The sequence below is a fragment of the Maylandia zebra genome, linkage group LG5 (genome assembly GCF_041146795.1).
Source record: "Maylandia zebra isolate NMK-2024a linkage group LG5, Mzebra_GT3a, whole genome shotgun sequence".
NCBI lineage: Eukaryota > Metazoa > Chordata > Actinopteri > Cichliformes > Cichlidae > Maylandia > Maylandia zebra.
The window spans coordinates 25616548-25638013 of NC_135171.1; the positions used below are offsets into that span (position 1 = coordinate 25616548).

The 21466-nt window shown below is 41.0% G+C and overlaps 3 protein-coding genes across 9 annotated transcripts; all 3 read left to right on the top strand.

The window, feature by feature from the left end:
* Positions 1-2707: 2707 nt before the first annotated feature.
* On the top strand, positions 2708-12959 carry emp3a (epithelial membrane protein 3a (MAM blood group)). Of its 2 annotated transcripts, none has more exons than XM_004548606.3 (5): positions 2708-2904; positions 3990-4117; positions 4318-4420; positions 11129-11269; positions 12483-12959. In XM_004548606.3, the coding sequence occupies exons 2-5, from the start codon at positions 4040-4042 to the stop codon at positions 12656-12658; spliced, it is 498 nt and encodes a 165-aa protein (XP_004548663.1). In that variant the 5' UTR covers positions 2708-2904; positions 3990-4039; the 3' UTR covers positions 12659-12959. The 2 variants fall into 2 exon arrangements, with proteins under 2 accessions (XP_004548663.1, XP_076740222.1); XM_076884107.1 differs by lacking the exon at positions 2708-2904 and adding an exon at positions 3725-3880.
* LOC143418639 (uncharacterized) lies at positions 4434-10315 on the top strand. 3 transcript variants are annotated; one of them, XM_076884106.1, is made up of 5 exons: positions 4434-7520; positions 7969-8004; positions 8362-8512; positions 8884-8969; positions 9566-10315. In XM_076884106.1, the coding sequence occupies exon 1, from the start codon at positions 5651-5653 to the stop codon at positions 7037-7039; it is 1389 nt and encodes a 462-aa protein (XP_076740221.1). In that variant the 5' UTR covers positions 4434-5650; the 3' UTR covers positions 7040-7520; positions 7969-8004; positions 8362-8512; positions 8884-8969; positions 9566-10315. The 3 variants fall into 3 exon arrangements, with proteins under 3 accessions (XP_076740221.1, XP_076740219.1, XP_076740220.1); XM_076884104.1 differs by having other exon boundaries at positions 4434-8004; XM_076884105.1 differs by having other exon boundaries at positions 7969-8512.
* A 119-nt stretch (positions 12960-13078) lies between the features above and the next one.
* fam83e (family with sequence similarity 83 member E) lies at positions 13079-21327 on the top strand. Of its 4 annotated transcripts, none has more exons than XM_076884103.1 (17): positions 13079-13721; positions 13790-14439; positions 14875-15021; positions 15917-16041; positions 16132-16554; positions 16812-16868; positions 16939-17010; positions 17117-17170; positions 17261-17311; positions 17416-17472; positions 17566-17616; positions 17722-17778; positions 17860-17910; positions 18157-18207; positions 18655-18856; positions 18946-19152; positions 20079-21327. In XM_076884103.1, exons 2-17 carry the CDS (start codon positions 13981-13983, stop codon positions 20235-20237), a joined length of 2223 nt encoding a protein of 740 aa, XP_076740218.1. In that variant the 5' UTR covers positions 13079-13721; positions 13790-13980; the 3' UTR covers positions 20238-21327. The 4 variants fall into 4 exon arrangements, with proteins under 4 accessions (XP_076740218.1, XP_076740217.1, XP_076740216.1 ...); XM_076884102.1 differs by having other exon boundaries at positions 13079-13629; XM_076884101.1 differs by having other exon boundaries at positions 13079-14439.
* The last annotated feature ends 139 nt before the right edge of the window (positions 21328-21466 follow it).

A 21466-nucleotide genomic window follows, 5' to 3' on the forward strand; every position in this document is an offset into this window, starting at 1 on the left:
TGTTTAACTCTTGCTGCCATGATGTCTCTCTTGGAAATTAGATGAATAATCTCAATGAGATTTTTACCTGGATAAATAAAGAATTAATAACCCCCATGCCCTAGAAAACCCAGAAGTCTGACAAAGAAGTACAACCTCAATTTCCCAGTTATCTCAAAATTTTGGAGGGAAGATTTCCAATACAACCAATAAAAATTCCTGACAATTAAAATGTGCACTGCTGCATTAATGTACAGAGCTATAAAGTTACATGTAGCGTCCGCTTTTTTTTTTTTTAAATATAAATCGGTTTCATAATAATAATCAGTTTACTCATGTTTTCCTGCTGTATTAGTGAACTGAAACTGAAGAGTATTACTTTATGATGTCACTTCCCATTTGAGCTTCCTGGATGCTTCAGATTACGAAAGGATTAATGTTTATTTTCCTCATGTTACTGTAGTGACTGTTATTTGTTGTGGAAGAGAGATTTGTTTTTGGGAATGACTTTATTGTTGCAAACAAAGTGCTATTAGTCAAAGTGGAATATTTCAGCATGGTGTGCTGTCTTTCCTTTAAAAAAAACAAACAAACTTGATTTGTGGCCTTTTTAGTTGATTTTCGCTAAACCTTCACCAGAAACTATCGCAGTGAAGGTTGGCTGTCAAGAAGCCATTGTTATGGAAGGGAAATGGAGAAAATGATGAGGTACCATATTATACACAACTGCACTGGAAAAACTGTGGCAGCAGGTCTTTTGGAAGTTTAAATCTTTGGTTCCAATCATTGTAAGTATCAACAGAGTTGAGGAGAGAGGTGCAACAGTGAGCGTCAACAGCCATCCGTGAAACACAGTGTAGGCTTTGTCATGGTTTGGGTCTGTATTTCCACCACTGGTGCTGGAGATCTTGATAAAAATATCAGTTTGGTTTTCGAGCATGACAATGATCCCAAACGACCTGTCAATTCAGTAAAACCCTACCTGGATAGAGGGGAAAACCACAATCAAGGGTTAACCTCCCCAGTGCCTGGACCTCAGCTCACTGAAGCAGTGCAGGATCATCTGGATATGGAAAAAAAGGTAAATGTCCTTTAAAATGTGTGGAGAACTATTCCTGACGATGACTTAAAACAAATGACAAGAAAAGTTGCCTCAGTGAACTCAGTTCAGTGCAGGTTTAGTTAGGTAGTGCCAAATTACACCTAAAGTTGCCTCAAAGCAATTTACACTGTATGTTAAAGACCTTACAGTATTTGGAGGAAAATCAAATGATCCTCTATGAGCAAAAACTCAGCAACAGTGTGAAGGAAAAACCCCTTTAAATAGGAAGAAACCTCTGGCAGCACCAAGCTCAGGGAGGGGCAGCCATCTGCTGTGACTGATTAGGGGTGAAGGGGAAAGAGAAGAATAGAAAAGAGAGGAAGGAAAGAGAACACAAGGATTTAAGGACATGCTGCAGTGGGATATAAACACCTGAGGAGTGAAAAGAGGTGAATGGACAAGAAGTGCTCAGTACCTTCCATGAAATCTGAGCCTATAGCACCATAACTAAGTCATCCATCCACTTCTCCTTTTTCCTTTTCAGGGTCGCGGGGGGTCACTGGAGCCTATCCCAGCTGTCTTAGGGCTTAGGCTAACCTTAAATTTAGTAAGGGTGTCTGTCTCCAGGATGCAAACTGGGATTTGGCTCCATAGTAGAGAGGTCTGAGAGCTGAAGGCTCTGCCTCAAATTCTACTTCTAGAGATCCTCGGAACCACAACCAAGCCTGCTGCGTGAGAGCATAAAGGTGGTCATAACAAACATTGTCTACGAAACTTGTTAGAATTGTATAAACTCTGTTTTTGTTTTATATGCTGTATATGTGTGCACATATTCCAATAAATGCTGGCACCTATATCCCATTTTCCTAGCAAAATGCAATCTCAAGCCCAGTACTGTACTTTTAAAACTACAATTTTACTTTCACGGGCTATGATGTCTTCAATAAGTTCATGTGTATTAAGGTGGCGCTGTAATGAAACCGCATAATAAGCAACAATTCAATGAACCAAAGTGCTTCCTAAACATGAATACAACAGTAAAAATAATCCAGCCTCTTCCTATTTTCTGTATTTGATATTTTTTAATCTTGACACTACTTCAGGTACACAGAAGACAGTCTCTCATTAGTGAGACAAAGTCTACTACCTGGCAGGACAATTAAGTAAACCTTTACCGTGAATGACGTCACTTGATGAAGTTGAGTTTAAAGACAAATCATTATCGTCTCTTGGGATTCAATTTAGGATGAAACGGTGTGTGTTTTATTCTGGGTGGTCTGAGATTTCTTCTACATTTACAATCAAAAGTGGGCAGGAATCAGCCCTTATTTCCTGTCCTTCCGTCGCCTCACGTAGGAAGTGATGTAGTGGTGTTCATACCAAGCTGCAAGGCTCAATGAACAGCATGAGCAGGAATGCAGCATTGGCACATAAATCTGTCTGTAGCAATTTAATCATGTGCTGCCCACACATCTAGCAGTATCATGACAAATGCTGTGGGATCCTTTTCATTTTTCAACACACCCCCTAATGAGCACAGTGTTGTTATTATTATGACCCATATTTTCGGTACAGATGGGATGTGTGCAGGAAACTGCAAAGAATATGTTCTGTGTTCACGCAGGTCCACAGGAATGTTATTTTTTGGTATCGGGCTGGTCCCGACCACAGATTTGGGGGGAGGGCAGGGAAAGTTTGGAGGAAATGGCTGTAGAGAACTCCTCCTATGTCTAACTCTGCATTCCTCCTCGGTGCCCTTCTCTCCAAGTGTTCAAGCAAAAACCTCTGCAAGGAACGAAAAAGCAGAGATAGTGGATAGGAGTCACTAGGGAAAAGTATCTGAGGATCTCTCTCGAGCTCTCGACTCCAACGCTTTGAAACGGGTAAGAAGTTTACTCACACTTGTTAGGGAGGATTATAAAGAGACTAACAAAATACTTCTCTGAGCTTTTATGAAGTTACACTTTCTGTGTTAATCTTGAGATATGCTGGAGTTTTGTACAGTATAACTTAGCGCTGTCTTTCTGGATCATCTGAGATTTAAGAGCAACATTTCCCTGTAATGCCAGACCAATGCAAACTCCTGGCAGGGTAACGACACAGTGAAGTGTGCCAATGTAAACAGACGTGCGATTTACAGACTCATAAGGTGACACATCAAATTCAAAATTTCATTTTATCCATTTCTAATTTGAAAAAGTAGACAAAAAAACATCACTTAAAAGGAGAATTTCTAATGTAGTGTGCAGGCTTTATAAAAAAAATCATTTAATAATTTTATCCAGATGTGTTACTGAAACTGAAGACTGTTACTTAGCTATGTAATTTCCCCTTTGAGCTTCCCAAACGTTCAGGAAAGTGTTTATTTTCCTCTCTTCTGTTACTGCAGAGACAGTTATTAGTCACACAGAGGAAACATTTGATTTAGGTTTTAGTAAATTTGCTGACTTATCAAAAGATTTAAATAGTTTTACTTGTTTTGTTTTGTTTTGACTCAGAGGCCTGTTTACAAAAAAATCATTTGACAAAGCGTTAAAAACTTTTTATTCGTTAATATGATTTTCATGCTTTGTGCATTTAAACGCTGGAGGTTTATATCCAGATTTTAAAAAGTAGAAGCCACAGTATTCGATCATGAGCATAAGGGTTTCATACTGCATGTTTGTTTACAGATGTTACAGAGTGCAGATGTTTTCATGTGCCCCTCAGAGACTGGATAGAGTCTAAAGAGATGGAGCAACTCCCCTGCATCCACTTCCTTCTGTGTGGCGTGCCTGTGCCTTGATAAATGAGCAGAGATTGTCAGTGAAACTGCCCAGAAGCAGACAAAGAGTCCAGTGTGTCAGGCCACGGAAATCTGTGGGTCACTTTAAATAGCATAAAAGAAGAAAACAAAGAGGAGTGTTCACTGACTAATTATAAAATCTTTTTAATAATTAATCATTTTACTTTCTCACATACTTCACAGGGTCATTTGCACACCCGATTCTAGGCTCGTCCTCGAATCTCAGAATAGCCATGGTCTTCCTACTCATCTCCTTAGTGGTGCTGCATTTGCTCTCCTTGGCCATGCTTGTCATTGCCACCCTTGAGAAGGTGAGACGTGGGAAATTGTGTTAAATAATTTACCCTCTTCTATCAACAGATGTCGCTGTTACTCTGTATTTCACATGAAGAGCACTGAGCAAAAGAATGGTGCTTCTCAACATACCAGCTGTAGATTTGTGCCATGTGCCTTTCTGCATATTTGTCTTAATGTGTGAGTGAGCATACTTTGAATTTCTTTCTTTCTTTAGACCTGGTGGGTTTGGACAGAATCAGAAGTCTCCAACCTCTGGCATTACTGCATGTATGACAATGCCACAGAAGCCTGGTTGTGTTCTGCTATCAATCAAAGTGGTAAGAAAGTATTTCTAACTTCATACTTCCATCCATTCCATCCATCCATTTTCATCCGCTTTGTCCGGGGCCGGGTCGCGGGGGCAGCAGCCTAAGCAAAGAGGCCCAGACCTCCCTCTCCCCAGCCACCTCCTCCAGCTTATCCGGGGGAATACCAAGGCGTTCCCAGGCCAGCCGAGAGATATAATCTCTCCAGCGTGTCCTGGGTCTGCCCCGGGGCCTCCTCCCGGTGGGACATGCCTGGAACACCTCACCCAGGAGGCGCCCAGGGGGCATCCTTGTCAGATTCCCGAACCACCTCAGCTGGCTCCTTTCGATGTGGAGCAGCAGCTGCTCTGCTCTGAGCCCCTCCCGGATGGCTGAACTTCTCACCCTATCTCTAAGGGAGAGGCCAGCCACCCTTCGGAGGAAGCTCATTTCTGCCGCTTGTATCCGCGATCTCGTTCTTTCGGTCACTACCCACAGCTCGTGGCCATAGGTGAGGGTAGGGACGTAGATCGACCGGTAAATTGAGAGCTTCGCTTTTACACTCAGCTCCCTCTTCACCACGACGGACCGGTGCAGCGTCCGCATTACTGCAGCTGCAGCCCCAATCCGTCTGTCGATCTCCGGCTCCCTTCTCCCATCACTCGCGAACAAGACCCCGAGATACTTGAACTCCTCCACTTGGGGCAGGAACTCATCCCCGACCCGGAGTGGGCACTCCACCCTTTTCCGGCTGAGAACCATGGCCTCAGATTTGGAGGTGCTGATCCTCATTCCCGCTGCTTCACACTCGGCTGCGAACTGGAGCGGTGAGGTGAGGGACCAGACAAAGAGCGATTCATAAGACCCTTATGAAAAGGACATCGAGGGAACAGTTTACCCTGCCCGGGATAGGGTTACCGGGGCCCCGCCCTGGAGCCAGGCCCGGGGAGGGTGCCCGAGGGCGAGCGTCTGGTGGCTGGGCCTTAGTCCATGGGGCCCGGCCGGGCACAGCCCGAAGAGGAGACATGGGCCCATCCTCCCGCAGGCCCACCACCCGCAGGAGGCGCCATAGGGGTCGGGTGCATTGTGTGCCGGGTGGCGGCCAGGAGCGGAGGCCCTGGCGGACTGACCCCCGGCTGCCAAGACTGGCAATAGGGACTGGACTTCTGTGCTAATCACAGTTTGGCCATAACGAACACCCTGTTCGAACATAAGAGTGTCCATAAGTGCACGTGGCACCAGGACGCTCTAGGCCGCAGGTCGATGATCGATTTTGTAATCGTATCAGCAGACCTGCGACCATATGTTCTGGACACTCGGGTAAAGAGAGGGGCTGAGCTGTCAACTGATCACCACCTGGTGGTGAGTTGGATCAGGTGGCGGGGGAAGACGCTGGACAGACCTGGTGCACCTAAACGCGTAGTGAGGGTGTGCTGGGAACGTCTAGCAGAGGCCCCAGTCCGCGAGATCTTCAACGCACACCTCCGGCAGAGCTTCAACAGCATTCCGAGGGAGACTGGGGACATTGAGTCCGAATGGACCATGTTCAGCGTCTCCATTGCCGAAGCTGCTGCATTGAGCTGCGGCCGCAAGGTGGTTGGTGCCTGCCGTGGTGGTAATCCCCGAACCAAATGGTGGACACCAGAGGTGAAGGGAGCCACCAGGCTGAAGAAGGAGTCCTATCGGGCTTGGTTAGCCTGTGGGACTCCGGAGGCAGCCGACAGGTATCGACAGGCCAAGCGGAATGCGGCTCGGGCAGTGGCTGAAGCAAAAACTCGGGTGTGGGAGGAGCTCGGAGAGGCCATGGAAAAAGACTTTCGGGCTACCTCGAAGAGATTCTGGCAAACCGTCAGACGTCTCAGGAGGGGAAAGCGGTGCTCTACCTGCACTGTGTATAGTGCTGGCGGAGCGCTGCTGACGTCGACTGAGAAAATTGTCAGGCGGTGGAAGGAATACTTCGAGGACCTCCTTAATCCCACTGACACGTCTTCCGAGGAGGAAGCAGAGTCTGGGGATGAGGGGAATGACCCGCCAATTTCCGGGGGCGAGGTCACTGAGGCAGTTAAACAACTCCTTGGTGGCAGAGCCCCTGGTGTTGATGAGGTCCGCCCCGAGTTCCTGAAGGCTCTGGACGTTGTAGGGCTGTCCTGGTTGACACGCCTCTGCAAGGTTGCGTGGAGATCAGGGGCAGTACCTGTGGACTGGCAGACCGGGGTGGTGGTCCCCATCTTCAAGAAAGGGGACCGGAGGGTGTGTTCCAACTACAGGGGGATCACACTCCTCAGCCTCCCTGGGACAGTCTATGCCAGGGTGCTGGAAAGGAGAGTTCGTCCGTTAGTCGAACCTCGGATACAGGAGGAACACTGGACCAGCTCTTTATCCTCTCCAGGATACTTGAGGGTGCATGGGAGTTTGCCCAACCAGTCTACATGTGTTTTGTGGACTTGGAGAAGGCATTCGACCGTGTCCCTCGGGGTGTCCTGTGGGAGGTGTTGCGGGAATATGGGGTGTCTGGCCCATCGCTACGGGCCATTTGATCCCTATACAACCGTTGCAAGAGCTTGGTTCGCATTGCCGGCAATAAGTCGAACTCGTTCCCGGTGGGTGATGGGCTTCGCCAGGGCTGCCCTTTGTCTCCGGTTCTGTTCATAATTTTTATGGACAGGATTTCTAGGCGCAGCCAAGTGGCGGAGGGCTTTCGCTTTGGTGGCCTCAGAATCTCATCTCTGATTTTTGCAGATGATGTGGTTCTGTTGGCTTCATCGGGTGAGGGCCTCCAGCTCGCACAACTTCATACTTCATATCTCTAATTTCATTTCTGCATCACTGGCTATTGCATAACACACTGAAAAAAAGGGACTGGCCATCTCTTGGATTTATGTAAGCATCTTGCATGTATTTAACACAATTGCCTCATGTTTTAAAGTTAAATGTAACTATATAGTGTAAAAACTACATGATATGCAGAAAGGGTGTATTAAATTGTTCATATCATGTTCAGGTGAAGTAAGTTAATAAGATAGCAACGTTAAATCTCGTGAAACCACGCGTGATTTCATCTCGCGGGCTTTGGATCGTGGTTTAAAAAAGGCATCCATCTCAGTCAAGTCGAGCAGCCAACTCTACGTTTTTGGTATGTCTTGATTTTTTGAATTAATTTTTACCATATTTCAGCCAAATGTAGTTAAACGTCTAGAGTGTCGCCATGTAACATGCTAAAAAAGAGCCGTTAGCTTATTTGCTGTTTTATCTGTTGTCAAAGAATTGGCGCTTTTTCATTTGAATTTGTCTTTGGCACAAGAGCCGTAATATCACATTAAACCTAATTACGAGGCACTCATAACATAATTTGGTTTTCTGTGTGAATAGATTTGCCAACTGACTCTTCAGTTACATTGTGTATTTACTGCACCGTGGTGTTAGTGAGATTTTGGACATTGAACAGCTTTAGCTAATATCATCAGCGGCATTATGCTAGCTTACATCCCTACCCCTCCTGCCCTCACCTGCTGTCCTTTTCTTTTTGTTTTTGTTTTTTTTGCTGCACATTGAGAGACGACCTCTATTCTGCATTTCACCAGGAGTCAGCTGATGGATTGTGGGTTCAAGGTGTTATGGTAAGAAAGTATATTCTATTTTCGTTTCTGTAACTTAATTATAATAGGTTTTTTATAATTATTAGGTGCATGCATACTCACCCTATTAATACAACTGAGAAATCCAAAATCTGCCATAGGTTTAACTTATACCTGTATGTATTGCCAGAAAGGTGATTACTGGACTCGCATTAATGCACACTTGAACTGAAATGAGGTTGTAACTTGTGGGTTGTTGGGTTGCAAATCAGAAACAAACATCTTTGGATTTTTTTAATCCCATAAGATCTGGAAACACAGTTTTTATTCAACAAAACATTACTGATTAACCAAGCACAGTGCCTGCTGTTATTTCAAAATAATTTTATGTCATTTCAGATAAAATGCAGCATTCCAGTGCAGCCCAACCATGCATACAGTCAAGGTTTCTGACGGAGCTGAGTTTCTCTCTGGCAGTCTGCTGAAAGTGTTTGCAAAGTGATCGGGGGAACAGGGCACAAAGCTAATGGATGTAGCTGCCATTATGACAGTAAGAACTTTAAAATTCTTTAACTACAAAGTGTATATGTATTGCATTAGGTCAGTAAAAGATTTTTATGCTACATCCATTGAAACCGTCAACTATTACCTGTGAGTACTGATTCCACTGAAAGGATGCCATAATTTTCGTCATGCATTTACTGGCCCACTGAGAAAAATTTATCTTTTTTAAAAAATAAATGTTCTGGAAACGATATATCCATAAAGTTGATGTCAAACAGGAACTTTTGATATTGCTTTGTAGATGCTGGTGTTGCATGTTGACTGGTTTAAAAAGTCAAGAGTTTTTGTCTGGGATCATTTTCTTCTGTGCTACTGAAAAGTTCACAAATCTCTGTTTTCTTTGTTATAATACTTTAGGATGACATTAATGCTCGGAGTCCCTCATCAAAGTGCTCCGCATCTGTGTGAAAGACAATTGCAACATCTTGGTGCAGGAGTTCATGGTGAGTGTTTTATGAGTAGATTGTGGCTTTGCAACATTTAAAAATGCATTTAGTTATCCACTTGATCCTCATTGGACTGGTTAGGACCAGTAGTCCTCTTTAATAATTTGAAGTTCACATGAGGCCTGGTAGTGAACTCGGCCGCCGGCCCTTGAGGCCCCACCCCTGTATTAGGGGTCACATCAGTGTGAAAAAACTTTAAATTTGTCATTCTAGTGAACAAAGAAAAATCCCCCCAATATTTACATTAGCTTTTGTTTGAAAAAAAAAAAAAAAGACCAACTGACCAACAGCTAACCAAATTGTGGGGCTGAAAGTCTAAATTCTAACATCTTCTGAGTGACATAACCTGGATTTCTGATGGGCCGGTGTCTTTCTAACAAAAACTAATGTAAAGCATTTGAAATTATTATGTTTTTCACCCTCTCTTAGAAACTCTGTTAGACCATGAATGGCAGCATGGCAGGCCACTCTTTGGCTATAGCTATTTACTATGTTGCTTGCATTGGTTTAAATTACTCTAACATTAGAACTGGTAGATTCAAAAGAGATGAGTTTAAAAAGGAATCTTAAAGAAATGTTTTGTGTTTAACCAGGACTTGACTGAGGCCACTGCACAGATTGAGAAAACCACAATGAACATCTGTCTCCAGAGATGCGCCAGGCAATGACTTTTCTGATGTTGTTCTTCAAGATCTGGATAACGTGACCTTTGCAGTAGCCATGCTGTTTGGACCTTTTTTATTCCTTCAACATGAGTTACCCATCACAACTCTGCTACACTTTTGAGGTGATTCAAAGGGTGGTAATGGAGTTGGATGCAACTCAGCTCTCAAGAAAAGCTCACAACTAAGACAAAACTGCTCCTGCAACGAAGCTCACTGTTATGCATGTGAGGTGACCAGCTCTAGGTGAGAGGACATTTAAATCTCACACTTGTTCTGCTGCATTTTTGAAGCTCAATTCCAGGAACGGATCGCAGGGTTCATTTTTATATACTCTGCAACTGCCATGAGGACAAGCCGTTTTTTTTGTTGTTTGTTTTTCCTTTTGCTCTGTACAAGTTCTGTTTGTCTGTTTGGCAGCATTTTTAAATTTGTCTTTGTATTTTTTCTTTCTTTTACTAGTGAAGAGATGTAGCGTGAACAGTTATACAGTCTAAATATCCCATATGGGTCGTGTGAAATGGTATTTTCAATTTCATTCAGTTGAAGTAAAGAACGTTGAATATTTCTAAGTGTGCTGTTTTGAACCAAGATGTCACAGTATGATCAGTGCTGTAATTTTTGACAGTCACTGTATCAATGTTATTTTTGCGTCTCTTGAATAAAGGTTTTGACCTGCAAGTGCTAATTTCTTTAGTTATTGGGGTAAAATGGGAGGTGTTAATAGGAAGGTGTTTGCCAATTCAGTAACCTAATTTAATGTTAATGGAAACTAACATTACCTCAAATTGTTTAGTTATAATTGTTGTTTAACTGAATCTTGATGTCAGAGGCCTTAAATAGAATGTTTTGATTTGTTCTTTCCCAACATTTTTCAAAAGAAACAGTCTAATTTCTTTACTGTGATTGATTCCAGAGAACACGGAAGAACTGACATTATTTAACTGTTGATTTATATAGATTCAGTGGAGGAGTAATGTCAGTTTAATTCTTTACCTACTGTCAATGCAGTGAAATTAGACATTTTGTTTTGAAAGGTTACTGGTGGATGCCAGCAACCATCTTGGAAGAGAACAATACAATCTGTTATAAGGCCTCCATTTGAAAATTGTGTATTTGATACTAGAATATAATAGCAAAATGTAATTTGAAGATAACATGTAGTATTTAAGTGACCAAGTAGTATTGGGTAAAAGTTATTGAATCGTGTTGGGATAACGTGAGAAAATTGTGAAGGATTAAAATATTCCAAGAGCTCAAATTACTTCATCAAAACATGTTTAAGTCACATTTTATCAACACAAATTGCACAGGTTTATTGAACATGAATAAATTGTGTTAATTTAACTCAATTGTTTAAGTTGCTGCCGAAGCAAAACATCTGTGTGCAACAAATGTCCACCATTGAATTAAGTAAATCCAACAACATATTTTTTTCAGTGCAGTTCAAAGCTCCATAGTGAGCCATGCTCTTCCTTTAACTTGTTCTTCCAGACTGGCTGCAGTCTATCCAGGCCCTCATGGTCTTCTCTGTGGTCTTCTCCTCAATCTCCTTCCTGGTTTTTCTGGGTCAGCTGTTCACCATGTCCAGAGGAAGCCTGTTCTACATCACAGGCCTCTGTCAGGCCTTTGCAGGTATTTAATGACTTCTTCTTTCTTTGCAAAGAGTAACTAATTTACTAATTTTAGTCAATTAGTAGCTAATTTTGTATTAATTGGACTGGACACTTCCATTACATTGATTTAATTTTAAAAACAGTTGCTTTCTTATTTTTCCAAACTTTTTGAATCATGCTTTTCTTCTATATGGTTGAAGTTTGACAAAGATGTTAATTTTCTTGTCATCAAACAGTTTTCTTATCTCATGTGCACTTCAAAACATCAATAAACTGGTCTGACAACAGTTTGTGTAGCCTGATGGTTGTGATTATAATCAAAGTAATTGCACGATTCACACCTTTAAACTGTGGCTCACTAGAGCACCACCGTGTGTTAAACCACAGCTGTATCTAGTCCTCAACAAATTCAGTATTAGCTCCTGTCTTATTACCACTTGCTTAAAACTTAAAAAAATAAGTGTTTTTAACCTTCAAAGTCAGTTTATTGTGTTTTTCCTTATTTTTTTGCTGATACATTGGTGCATGCTCAAAACCTACTTTTCAGATAATGAGGCAAAAGTATGTACAAGTAATTCCTGTAAGCCTCGGTTAGTAGATGTTCAGATAATCGCTCAGCGAGACCATATATTCCAAAGATGGTCATCTGAGGCACAGAAGCCCCTCCCACCTGCAGTTAGAACTTTCGGTTTTGGGACAGGCAGCCAATCAGAACAGACCAACCGACAATCTTTTTGTTTTTTAGGGATATATATGCTGCATCTTTAGAAACCAGTGAGGTAGAGCATGACAGACAGCTCTTGGAGGTTGGAAAGCACTGATATGTCAAATGACATGGCTCCTCTTCTCTTAATAAAAGAGAAAACTGTATATGACCATTGATATTTAAAACCTTAAAATGATTGTACTTATATTTTAGGGAGTCATCATAGATGTGTATTAAAGTGACAATAAATGCTCCTCTCTCTTCTGACTGCCCCCCACCAGCCTCGCTGAGCGTTTAGGGCTCAAAATCCTGAGGAATTCTGCTCACAGTACTGTAAATAAACGTAAAGAACAAAACGCATAAGTGTAACAATAACAGACAGGTGTTAGTGTGAACCAATGTATCAGGTTCATCACCTCACCCGATGACTGTAAAATTAAGCAATGTCACTCACTCTCTAATGTGGTTTTAAAATACGATTTTTTATTGTTGTTGTTGTTGTTTATTTATTTTAAAACGTTTGCAGGTTTCGCGGACTTTGCCGCTTGCCTCATCTCCACCTTCCACAGAAAGGAGATTTTTGATGACTCAAGAGTCTTGAACAAAGGACACTTTGGCTACTGTTTCATCCTGGCGTGGCTGTGCGTCCCCTTGCTTCTCGTGAGTGGAGTCCTGTACATCCACCTGCGCAAGAAGCAGTGAGCCAACAAGAAGCTGAAGCGAAGGCACCTTATTCAGAGACCTTATCTGTCTCTCTCTGTCTTTCTCTTTCTGTCCCTCCAGTTAAGAGTATAAGCACACATGATGAGGAAATAAGATGACTGAGAATGAAGTGCATCTTTAAATGCCACAGCTCAGTTTTCTTATTCCTGCTTCCAGGGAATTCAAAGTTACTACAGAATAATTGAGTGAGCAAATATATGTATAAATTTCTGTGTTTAATGTTTATATATATTTTTTATGCAATGAGAAAATGCACTCATTAAAAGGTCATGCATTCAGAGCTGGGCTAAAGAGCATTCCTGTGTTTTAAAGGGTTCAGTCTGTGTGGGCTTTCCTTTGTTTCTCAGTAAGTGCTTTGTAAAGCAGAGGAGGTTTAATCTAACGACATAACACTGTGGCTGCAAAAATGCTGCTCCCTCTTTGTCATTCAATCGCTCACCAATTTGTGGCATTCGCTGTTTATCTTTTCAAAGCAACATCAGGACATTTTCAACGGAACAGAAGAGGGGGAAAAATCAGTGATAACTCCCGCGTGCTTTAGAAACACAAACAGCTTCGTTAAAGCACTTCCAAAGAAATCAAAATGAAACAGCTTACAGATTGCACCTATCACCGTTTGATGCAGAGCTAGATACAGTATTACACGTTACCCGTAAACTTACCCGTCAGGCTGGACCGGTCCCAGAAAAAAAAACACTGCGTGGCGCACGACAGCTTCTCAGATAAAGCATGCATGGCACTATAATCCACTACACGCCTCACACACAGGTATATGCATCTTCTTTACAATCGGAAACCGGCAATATATGCTGTGAAGACAGAGGGGATAAAGTAGAGTCATGCCAGGGCGTCTGTGATCTGAAGCGATCCGTCAGCTCCGCAGTATGTCTGGAATCTGGGAATGGTGTCAGCAACAAGGAGTGGAAGCCTTTAATGAAATTAGATAACAGGTGGGTGAGGTGACACACACAGAAGAATCACAGCTGCTCTCAGCTTACGTATCGTATCACACTTGAGCCAAAGAGATCAAACTGCCCAGGAGGTGAGTTTCACAAAGTGCTGATTTAGTCATCAAACATTTCAACCTATTTTATTTTTTGGTTGTTTTAGGGGACAAAATCGTAGAGTCCGACTGCAAGCGAGGACAAGATATCTCTGAACTGCCATAAATGGAAATAGTGAGTTGTTTTTTTTCTGGAGGAGTGAATGAAAATCTCCGTTTTTCTTGATTGGAGAGCGACATGAGTTGAGTTTCACTGCTTTAAAAAAGTTAACGCTTATTGCCGGGAAAGACTACAGTCATGTCAAACAACGAGGAGAGTCTGGATGAGGATACAGTTTTCCTGCCGGTGGATGAGTCCTCCCCGGAGTTCATCTATAGTGAGAGGGAGAGAGAAGCAGTGGAGAAGCTGCTGAGCGCTGGACCAGAGGCTTTCTACTCAGTCGTCAAAGAGCTCCCCGACTGCTTCTTATCCTCTGAAGAGGTCAGCCAGTTTAAAAGCTGGGTTCAGAGCTACTCTTTCAACGATCCGCGGCTACAACATGAGAATGGAGCAGAGAGCATGGCAGAGATGGAGGACTTCTGTTCCAGTTACTTTCCCTGCCACTCGGACGTGCCAGTCCCGGGCCTGGAGTTGGGCTGGCCTCATAAAACCCCCTGGTCGGTAACGGCAAGTGTCACAGTCCACACCAGCCCTCCTGCAGAAGGGGAACCTTCAGTCAGAGAGGTGATCAGACGGCAGTTACAAAGAGCCAGACAGGTACGCAAATTTCAGCTGGATTCATTATTTTCACGAATAGAAACAGCTTATGTTTTCATATGAAGTACATAAAGTCAGGATATCTAAAAGGAAATTAGTTATATGCTTAGACCCTGATGAAGACGCCTGTGTTTGTCTTGCTTGCTAAATTTCTCCTAGAGTTAAATATTTTTATATTGTTGGGGGTTTTTTTTGCACTCCTGAAGATTTCCCGTAGAGAAAGCCTTAGAGGCAGCACTTCCTCTAAAGAACTCTTTTTGTTGTTAGGCATTTCTCTGATAATTAACCATCAAATTTTAACTTTTAGCCATTATGATTTCATCATTTCTTTTTGTTACGATTGTATTCTTATGATAGGCCTGAACACTGAAAGAAGTGGGCTTTAGTTAAAAATGCAGGCTAAATTATATACATGCATATTTTCATGTCATTCAGGTAATTGCCATCGTGATAGACAGACTGACAGATAGTGCAATAATTGGAGATTTACACAGTGCTGCCTCTCGGGGCGTCCCTGTCTACATCATCCTGAACCAAAGGTCCATTCAGGAGAAGTTCTCGTCCAACAGGCTCTGGCATCCAGTGAGTCAACACATACAAATCAGCACACACCTAGCAGCCATCCTTCACACATGGCAGTAAATAAAACAAAGATTTTAGTTGGACACAGCAGCGCATTGTGGAATGGGATATTTTCATTTGCTATCCTGGTCTTAACATGTGCAACAAAGTCTTGTTGTGCTCAATGTGGTGGCAAATTTGTTTAAGCTGAAAAAGAATGAAACTAAAAACACTTCCCATATGTCCCATGCTACTGTAGTGACATCTATAAGCACACATTTGTTCCCAAAGTCTAGTTTTTGTATTTATTTAAGTTAAAAATGCTTTTCAAATGTAGTTTTATTGCTTTAGTTCAGTTTGAGTTACTTGACTCTGTGCACATATGTTGGAACTCAAACTGCAAGTCTTGTCTTTTTGCTTTGACAAGCTGATGGTAGGAATGTAGCAGAGAATCGGCCACACAGCTAAACTGGTTGCACAGCATTCAATGGAGTTTGTATTGCTTTCAAGCAAAGACAGCATTCTCATTAGAGCTGCTCATGAAATAGATGAACAGAAGGTAAAATCAGGGCAGAATTCAGCCATACTTGGATAGAATGCTGAATTAAAACCCTGTTTACACTTATATCCAATCCTTTCCACAAAATCAATTTAAATCCAAGTGTATACACAGTCGTACCTGTTACATGCACTTTTAGACATTCTTTCTTGTGTCCTCAGCGGATCAAGCCTACACTCCTTTGCATTGATTATATCACCTTGAAACCTAAAGTACCACTTAATCATATCAAGATCATGGTCTTGTTTGTACCTACAGTACTTACAGCGTTACACACCAATGTGACGATTCAGCTTTTGGCACTGTCACAGGTTTTAGTGTAATGCAATGCTGAGTTTAAACCTTGTGTTTTGACAGAACATACGGGTCCGAGCTCTTGGTGGGAGAAGTTTTGGTTTGAGGGATGGAAGAAAGCTGGTTGGGGAAATGAATGAGAAATTCATTCTGGTGGATTTAGACACAGTGATCCACGGCAGCTACAGGTAAACAGATTTGGCTTCCACCTGCTTGTCTTTGTATGTGAGGCGTAAATGCTTGAAAGTGACTCAAAACATTGTTGCTGAATTCTGCAGCTTCACCTGGACGGATACCCACCTGCACCGGCAGCTGATCACCGTCCTGAGGGGACCAGCTGTTGATGCATTTGACTGGGAGTTCAGGATTTTGTATGCTAGTTCACTCCCAGTTCTTTCCACTGCAACCCATGTGAACCAAAACCATCAGCTTAAAGACATTTCAGCTGTCAGACTTCTGAAAAGGATCTCTGTTGATCCCGATATCACCGACCCTCCCTCCCCACGTGCTGTTTCCCCTCTGGACTGGGATAAGATGGGAGTTTTTTCAGAAGAAAGCAGCTTGCCAACCAGTCCTCTGTATCTTCATGGGGAAGTGGTGAAGCTGGAGATGGTGCTACAGAACAGCATGCAGTTAGATAAAAACACACCTTTAATGGATGGATTTACTAACAACCAAAACCATCTTGAGGATAAAAGAAGGTAGTGTATCTGAATTAGTCTCCACATCATCATCAGTCCTTGAATAAATATGTCAGAATACAGCAGACATATTTAAAATTCTCATGGCCAGAATTTATTCTGTCCTTTAACCAAACCTGTAGCTGATCTTCTTGCTTCTTGCTTTAACCTGCCATCCCTTTTGTATTATTCTTTGAGTAATTTCCAGAATAGCAAACTGGATATTTTCAATATTTTGTGCTGCAGGATGTTTTTTTTCAGATTTTTGTGTCTGACAGATTCAAAGAAAACTTCTCTCCAGTGGAAACTGAAGTTGTTAAAAACTCAACTTTGAAGTGAGTCTTATTAAAAGCTATGTTATGATTTGAACTACTAGCTCATGTCGATGATTTACACAAACATAAGGGATCTTGATTATGCTCATAGGAACAGAGAGCCTTTGACAGCAGAGCCAGCTACTTCAGAGAGAACGAAAAGGTGAAATCAATAAGACACCAAAAAAAAAAGAGAATTATTTTTAGACTGTCATTTTCAAATATATGTATATTTTCACCATGTTATTGAAGATTTTTTAATTCGACAGGATCACAGACAGCCTTTCTCCAGTGGCAACTGACATGGAGAAATCCACTTTCCAGTGAGTCTTATGTAATGATTCAAACTATTCGATTTTTTTTTCCATGTCAATGTTTTACACAAACTTTTGGGATCTTGACTATTTTCATAGGCGCAGAGAGTCCTTATCAACCCAGCCGGATACTTCAGACAGAACAAAAAGGTAAGATCAACAAGATACAACTTAGTTTTTTTTAAAATTGATTGTCCAAATTTATCTATTTGTAAATATTTTAGGATGTTTTTAAAGATTTTTGTGTTTGACAGGGTCAAAGACAAAATCTCTCCGGTGGCAACTGATGTCATAGAAAAATCAACTTTCAAGTGAGTCTTGTTATTAGCTGTGGTATGACTGAGATTATTAGGGGTCTGTTTTTTCCAGGCTGAGGATATTTGGGATCTTATTTGTTTTCACAGGAACAGAGAGCCCGTATCAACTCAGCCAGCTACTTCAGACAGAGTAAAAAAGTAAGATCAACATGATATATGGAAAAATAATTATTAATTTTAAAATTTCACGTCCAAATATATCTATATTTTGAGGACGTTCTTACAGATTTATGTATTTGTCAGGTTATCTGAAAGCGTGTCTCCTGTTGCAACTGACATAGAAAAATCAGCCGTTTTCAAGTGAGTGTTATTATGAGCTATGCTGTTATTAAGACTATTAGCTCGTTTGCACAAACATTTAAGATCTTGATTATTTATTAGGAGCAGAGAGTCTTTATCGACTCAGCCGGATACTTCAGACAGAAGAAAAAGGTGAGATCAACAAGATACAAGTTTTTTCTTTGGCAATTTCTTGTCCAAATATATCTATTTGTATATGTTTGTAGGATGTTTTTACAGATATTTGTATTTGATAGGGTCAACGACAATCTGCCTCCAGAGTCAACTGATGTCATAGAAAAATTACTTTTCAAGAAAGTCCTATTATTAGCTATGCTATGATTAAGACAATTAGTTGTCTCTGTTTTTTCCATGATCTTGATCTTGGTCTTGATTTAGGAGCAGGGAGTCCTCATCAGCACAGCTAGCTCCTTTAGAAAGAACAAAAAGGTAAGATGTCATGTCCAAATATCTGGCACCAAAATAAGTTATTGAAATAATTGTATAAATAATAATTTAATGTCCAAATTGTGTATTTTGTAGATTATATTGTACCGTACTCTATTGTATCCAGCACATTTGTGGCTTATTGAGAAAAGCTGGTCATAAGCATTTTAACTGTACCTACTTTAAAATAATGCCAGATTTTTCTTCTGTGTGTGTGTGTGTGTGTGTTGGTATGATTTTTTTTTTTAATTACTTTTCTATCCTTTTATATTCAAATGACATGTTCACACAAGGAAAACTTATTTTTTTAAAGGATAAAGCCTGGTGGTTATAATTTAGCTTTCCTTAGCTTTCCTTTTGCATATTTATTCAGAGTTGTTTCATTTTCAAATGGTCTAAAATGTCTAAAATAAAGTTTGTCACTTTTTATTCCTACTGGATGGAGTGCAGCATGGAGAGAGACACTTCCAGGCACCACCCATCAGAGAGGAGCACGACTTTATATACCAGAAATACATCTAGATATGATGACAAAGCAAACGAGGAAACATACAGGCGTTACTCTTTTCAGGCAAGAAGGTACTCTATTAAAGAAGAGGAGAGTAAAACAGATGATATTGCAAAAAAAATGGTGAACAAGCCATCTTCTAGAGTAAGTAACCTGCTTTTGCTTTCAAAACACTCAATCTCATCTTGATATGGAGCTCCTAGAAAAGCTAAGATGTATTTCTCTCCTGTCAGAAGCCGATAATCTTGAGCATACACAGGGAGGATAACTTCAGCGCTCTGAGCGACATCATGAGGAAAATTCCACATACCAGTTCAGGACTGCTTAAGAGAGAATCAAAGAGTATACATACCCAGTCCATGTGGGATCTGAGCAAGGAAGACGCAGCTACAAGTCATGAAAAGAAAAGAGTCTCAGTGCCGAGATATACCAGGCCCACTGTAAGTGTGCAGATTCAACTAACTAACTAACTAACTAACTAACTAACTAACTAACTAACTAACTAACTAACTAACTAACTAACTAACTAACTAACTAACTAACTAACTAAAGGACTTAGAGACTTAGAAAGATATTTATTGAGGCTCTCCCTTTTCTCTCTGTGCTCTCCTTTTTTCTTCCCCCTTAATCCCTGTGAGGGGTTATGTCACATCGCTGCCTCTCCCTGCGCCTGGATTGGCCGGGAGTTACTTCCTGTTAAAAGGAAGAATCCTCCTAGTGCTGCTCATCGGAGATAAATTGAAAGTTTGGGGTTTTACTTACACTGCAGTGCATTTAGCTCACAATATAAAGAACCTTGTTATTGTGATTTGGGACTATAGAAATAAACCTGAAATTAAGTCAGTTGTCACTCCACAAAAACATAACAGTGGCCTTTTGCAAATATCTCTTCTCCTCAGTATTAAAAGTTATCATCTTAGAACTCTGAAGTAAGTAATAAGAAGCCAAAAAAAAGAAAAAAATTATTTTTAGTGAAATTTCCTTTTAGTAAAATCCATGTGTTTGAATCATTGCAAACAAAAGATAAACATACGTGTAGAAAGTACAAATTAGCCAAGGGTTTTCTGCCTTTTTGGCTGGTGACCCCTAAAAACTACAATCAAATTTTTAAAAAAAAGTTATTGTCTGAATGAGTGAAATCACATGTAATTTATTTTTCAAATATTTTAGAAGCGACAAGAATCATTTCTACTGTTTTAGAGTAAAAAAAAAGAAAAGAAACTAAGTAGTCTGTTTTATCTCTGTAATTACCCTCAGGTTGAAAAGCAAAGGTAGCATTAACTTTAAATTCACTCATATGTGAGAAGTATATAACTATAGTGCCATAGTGCCAATATCTGATACTCTTTTTCTGTTTCCCTGACAGTATGAGCCATCTTACATAACACCTGGTCTTACCCTGATGGAAAAGAGGAACGACAAAGCGAGGTCCACATTAATGCCCACAGAGAGGCCTCGCAGTTACACTTTTCTCGGTGTGGACTCGGGAAGGAAGAAAGGAGGAGCGGGAGAAAACCATGAGTGATATACTGTGAACACGTTCTGTCACAAAGCAAAGAAACCGGCTGGCAGTGGATATTTTACGACATCTGCAGTGTTAACTACTTAAAGTATAAGCCAAAGCAGGCAGAGACTGTAATGAAAAGCATTAGTAACAGGCACATGGATAACAGGCATTATGGATACGATGTTTTACATGTACGGTGACTTACATGTAAAATAGTCATATTGTTGCTGCTCACCAGGAAAAATATCCACTCTGTTATTTGCTAAACATCTTTTTTGATTAAACTGTTCATAGAAGTGACTTCACTGAGCCCCTTGGGGGGTTTAGATCTTTGATAATGAACTGATAATGACTTCATTAGTTACACTTTGCTGGTACCTTTATCTCCAGAACTGCCTCAATTCTTCAAGACACAGATTCAACAAGGTGCTGGAAACACTCCTCAGAGATTTTGGTCCATATTGAGATTACATCATCACATGGCTGCTGATATTTGGTGACTGTGGAGGATGTCTGAAAACAGTGAACTCACTGTCATGTTCATAAAAGAAGTTTGAGAAACACAAGTTTGAAAGCCAAATGTTGCAGCAGAAATCGAGACTTATCAATTGTCCTGTTCTTACCTGACAGGAGTCACCATGTGTGGTCTTCTGCTGCTATAGCTCATGTATAACGTAGCACAGAAAACATTGCGGTTAAATATTGAATATATTTATTTGCCTTTCAAAAAAATATAGTGAAATGTATTGTAATTTTACATCATCAAATAATTTAGTTTTTCCTGTTTTTTGTTGGGGGGGGGGGGCTTTACTGTTTTACTATTTGAAGTTACTGTTAATTCTATGGTGAAAATCACAGTTAGAATGTGAAATTAAATTCTGTTTTATCACTTTTCATATTTTAACAATGCCAACTTGGCAGACTAAACCTGTTTTGTGTAATCTGGGCCTCCTCATCTACAAATGATGTTACCAGAAAATATCCAGTTTAACTGTCATACTGCTTATACTGGCCTTCGACTTCTACCTCTACTGTTGTAAAGTACATTTTCAGATCTTTCAGTTATTCTAGCAAGGAGAGAAAATAAACATGCACATCCATCCATCCATTTTTCCTCTTATCCAATTTAGTGTCCCGTGTAAGCAGGAGTGTATCTCAGTTCTGTTAGGTGAAGATTTATTGTGTGTGTGTGTGTGTGTGTGTGTGTGTGTGTGTGTGTGTGTGTGTGTGTGTGTGTGTGTGTGTGT